This window comes from Trachurus trachurus (genome assembly GCF_905171665.1).
Source record: "Trachurus trachurus genome assembly, chromosome: 14".
Taxonomy (NCBI): Eukaryota; Metazoa; Chordata; class Actinopteri; order Carangiformes; family Carangidae; genus Trachurus; species Trachurus trachurus.
This window is the reverse complement of record NC_139903.1, coordinates 28,340,849-28,345,182: the sequence shown is the minus strand read 5'-3', so window position 1 is coordinate 28,345,182 and position 4,334 is coordinate 28,340,849. Positions and strand designations below refer to the sequence as shown.

General features: G+C 46.0%; 1 protein-coding gene across 1 annotated transcript; it reads right to left on the bottom strand.

Moving 5' to 3' along the window:
• Nucleotides 1-346: 346 nt before the first annotated feature.
• On the bottom strand, nt 347-4,334 carry h3f3c (H3 histone, family 3C). Its single transcript, XM_083986624.1, has 4 exons — nt 4,201-4,334; nt 2,862-3,005; nt 2,437-2,590; nt 347-1,749 (listed from the first exon to the last, which is right to left on the bottom strand). Exons 2-4 carry the CDS (start codon nt 2,987-2,989, stop codon nt 1,621-1,623), a joined length of 411 nt encoding a protein of 136 aa, XP_083842750.1. The 5' UTR covers nt 2,990-3,005; nt 4,201-4,334; the 3' UTR covers nt 347-1,620.

Sequence of the window (4,334 nt, the reverse complement as noted above, 5' to 3'; positions counted from 1 at the left end):
CAGTTTCTTTGTTAGTGCAAACTGAATTGTTCTCATAGGAAACTCTCAGTGTTCACAACTATGACTGGACAGCTACATTTAGAGTTCTGATTAAAAGAAACATGTGGGTCAACATGTGGTCCACCATCAGAGTAGGTTTAGATTGTTTCAGTCCACACCAACACAGTATAACACCTCCTATTGTCAGTGCTGGTCCCCAGTGTTTCATTCAGCAGAAGACAGAGGGAGTCTGTACAGTGTGGTTCAGACCTGGTTCAAGGGCGCCCCCATGTGGCCGTTCAGTTCCAACACACTGTGGTCACTCAAGACGGCTGAAGAGGAAACAAACGACACAGGCTCACAGCGCTTGTTTTAACACCTATTTATTACCACCATAATATGAGAAATTTGGAAAATACAAAGATCAGCTTATTTATACGTCTGAAAATCTTGAGGAATAAGAAAAATATAAAAAAAAACAAATATGAGGTTATATTGTGTATCACAAATTTTGAAAGGGAACAGATTATATGCTCAGATCTACAGAGTGCAGGAGACGCAGAACCTCAACATGCAGAGTGAAACTTCACTATGTCAATAATGCTTCGACAAGTCTAACGCTTATCAGTGAGAGAGACAGAGAGAGAGAGAACAATATGTGACGACTGATTTACAGTGAACTATTAAACTGAACAGAGGAGGTGACGGTCCACCACCACCTCACTGTGGCTGCCATTAGAATAGAAGTTGCCTTGGAAAATAAAGAAGCCCTTCCTGATTTTCTATAACGAATCAGATCACTGTAAAAAAAAAAAAAAAAAAACAATTAAAAAAAACAACAACCTGACAACGGTGTTGACAGTTCAATTGCTTTTTCTCTTGTTTCGATGATTTTGGAAGTGGTAAAGGAAGAGATGCTCATCCATGACTTATTATATGTAAAAAAAAAAAAAAAAAAAAAAAATAGACACCATATCCACAACAATAATCAATATTCTTAACCAACCAACAGATTCTTGTTTGTTGAGCACAAGTGGTTTGGAAGATCAGTGCACACACATCCACACAGACAGGCTGACAGACCAGCAGCCCCTCCCCCTGCAGATCACAGGGGGGGGTGAGGGACTTGGTCTGAGGTGGAGCTGCGAGCCGCTGGGCTGCAGCTGCAGGGTGAGGTGGGGGGGTGGGGGGTGGAGGGACGGACTGGGTGGGAGGGGAGGAGGGGGCTCAGATGGTTGCGGGCCGTGGGGCTAGTTTTAATAGCACCCTGCTGTGGAAGTTGCAGCTCCCCTTAAGCAGACTAGCCCCTTGGCCAGAGCCCCCCCCCTGGCTGTGTGCAACACAGACCTCCCACCCTAAAAACATCCAGGTGAGCCTGAGGTCGGGTGTGAGTGAGTGCACGTGTGTGTCTGATCTGCTAAACCTTTCACATGCACGAAAACAGGTACCCTAAAACATTTGGTGAAGACAAAGAAAACTATGAGAGACCAGACTTCCACATATTTCTATCGCTTCATAAACAGGATTACTCTAAAGTCTACTGAGAAGCTGGGGGGGTGAGGGGGGTGGGTGGGAGGGGTAGAATGAAGGAAGGAGGGAGAGAAAAAACAGGACAGAGGTGAAGATGCGGGGGAAGCTGCTTTAAGCGCGCTCTCCACGGATGCGGCGTGCCAGCTGGATGTCTTTGGGCATGATGGTGACACGCTTGGCGTGGATGGCACACAGGTTGGTGTCCTCGAACAGGCCCACCAGGTACGCCTCGCTGGCCTCCTGCAGGGAGGGGGGGGGGGCACCGGGAGAACTGGGTCACTTTCACTGTTTCAATGTTGCACTATTGTGCTTTTATTAAGGGGATAGTCCAATATTTTGGCAAATTGTAGTGCCATAATCCCAATAGTCTTAAGAGTAGGTTCAATACCTTTAATTGTCGGTGCAAGCTGTTTTTAGAACAGTGGAGCAGAGCTGCAAGCTGCTCAGAGCTACGCTATGGAGGCTAATGGGATTTCTTGGTTTCTCTCATCAAATACACAATTCAACAACTCCAAAACGCTCTGGTGGACAAGTTGTGACCTGCACATTCACCACGCTATGAGATAATAACAAAACATTACCAGACAGAGTTGTTTTCAAGGTAAATTCATGCAAAAATGTTGATGCTCGTTCCCGTTGAGGGCAGTTTTTCAGCAAGCAGTCTCTGCATTTGCCTCGAAAACAACTCTGTGTGGTAACGTTCCTTTATTATCTCATAGTGTGGTGAATGTGCAGGTCACAACTTGTTGGATTGTGTATTTGATGAGTTTGATGAGGGAAACCAAGAAATCCCATGAGCCTCCGTAGCGTAGCTCGCTCCACCATTCTAAAAACAGCTTGCATGGACAATTAAAGACTATAGGGATCATGGCAATATACCAATTTGCCAAAATGTTGAACTATCCCTTTAATGTATTTCACACATACCTGCAGGGCCCCGATGGCGGCGCTCTGGAAACGCAGGTCTGTCTTGAAGTCCTGGGCGATCTCCCTGACCAGGCGCTGGAAGGGCAGCTTGCGGATCAGCAGCTCAGTGGACTTCTGGTACCGACGGATCTCCCTCAGAGCCACGGTACCGGGTCTGGAACACAGAACAACCAGGCTCCACTATTACACACCACTTCAACCACTGTCTGTATGCACGTACATCACATGGATAGGTTAACAGCTCTACCTTTACAAAATGATGAGTAATTGTTAACATGTGCCTTATTATTTTAAAACAAGTTATGTTGTTAATGTTGTGACTGATCTCTGTGTGTTTCTGCCTGAGGCCATGGAGCTGAATTATTGACTTAAAAAATGTGTTGGATTGGTGTTTGATAATGTGTGTAAAGTGATAAGGTGTGTACCTGTAACGATGGGGCTTCTTCACACCACCGGTGGAGGGGGCGCTCTTCCTGGCAGCCTTGGTGGCCAGCTGCTTACGAGGAGCCTTTCCTCCAGTGGACTTACGGGCAGTCTGCTTGGTACGAGCCATGACAACAAGTGATCACCTGAAGGGAACATCAAAATAAAACACATTATTGTAGTTTGGATTTAGAGCCGAAGTTTTGCACACTCTCTAATGTTATTGAGAGAGTTGTTATTCTTATATTTCACTCTATTATCATGGTCACACTGTTTTATTGACACTATGGCTCTGGTCAAAGTCTTCTTCTAGGCTATAATAATCATGTGTAAAACATCATAAAAGTGAACACTTGTGTTTGGAACTCATAAATGATTATTACTTTTAGTTACGTTAGTGGGTTTTACTCTAAAATGTTTCATTCTCCATTTCCCCTGAACAGTGTTCCTCATAAAGTATTCCCCATTGGCCTGAGACAAAGCCTCCGGGCTGTATTGTTTATCGTTGCATCCAGATGTGCGATAACCACCTTTAGATTTAACTGATGTTATTAAACGCTGAGCAGACAACTTTGCCTGCGGTTTATCATCATTTTCTGTTGCTACAATGACACAAACGTCGACATGAGGGTCATCTAAATCTCCTGTTAATCCTCGCCTCTCGTTTCCTCAGCAGGGTGACTGTTTTGTTCCCTCCTCCAGCTCACGGTCTTTCATATTAGTCAGACAGAGCCGCCTGGGAAAACTTTTGCTCCGCTCTGGCAGCTGCACAAACACACCGCGCCGAGCCAATCCACACACCGTGCCCTCCGCAAAGCGCGTCGCCGCTCTGAAACGAGCCAATCCGCCGCGTCCCTGTTGAACCGACGGACCAATGGGAGTTCAGTCTGCTGGGTAAAGGGGCGGGACTAGCCGCCGTAGCTCCGCCCCCCACCGCAAGATTATGGCCGCAGACCCAAACGAAGCTACAAACACACAGCTAGTGAGTAGGGCATAAACTTTTGACATTTTCCCAAAAAACACAAAACGTGCGCACACAAGACTACTCACAATGTGTAGCAGACAGGTGCAGTTAACGGCCACCGTCACAGGCGTTTGAAGCGACGTGGTCTAAAAGCGGAGCGGCGACATATTAACGGTGGCTGAAAGTGGAGCAGATATCGGAGCGGTGGAAGTACAGAGCCCTTCTCCTCCTGCCCGGACACCGAGGCAGCTGCTCACTCTCGATCAACACAACGTCGAAATAACACGCGATTTCAGCACAAATATAACTTAATTCGTGTGATTTTCTTCACTAAACGACTAATTGTTGTTTTTAAAGATAAAAAAAATTAAACTCACCGGGGTGAATCTACTGTTTTTTCCTTCGCAAGGATTCAAGTGGTGTTGTGCTTGTCTCGCAGCAGCAGATATTTACTATCTCTCTCACACAATGGAAGCAGAGGAGGAGCAAAATGGCGGTCGTGTCAATCAAC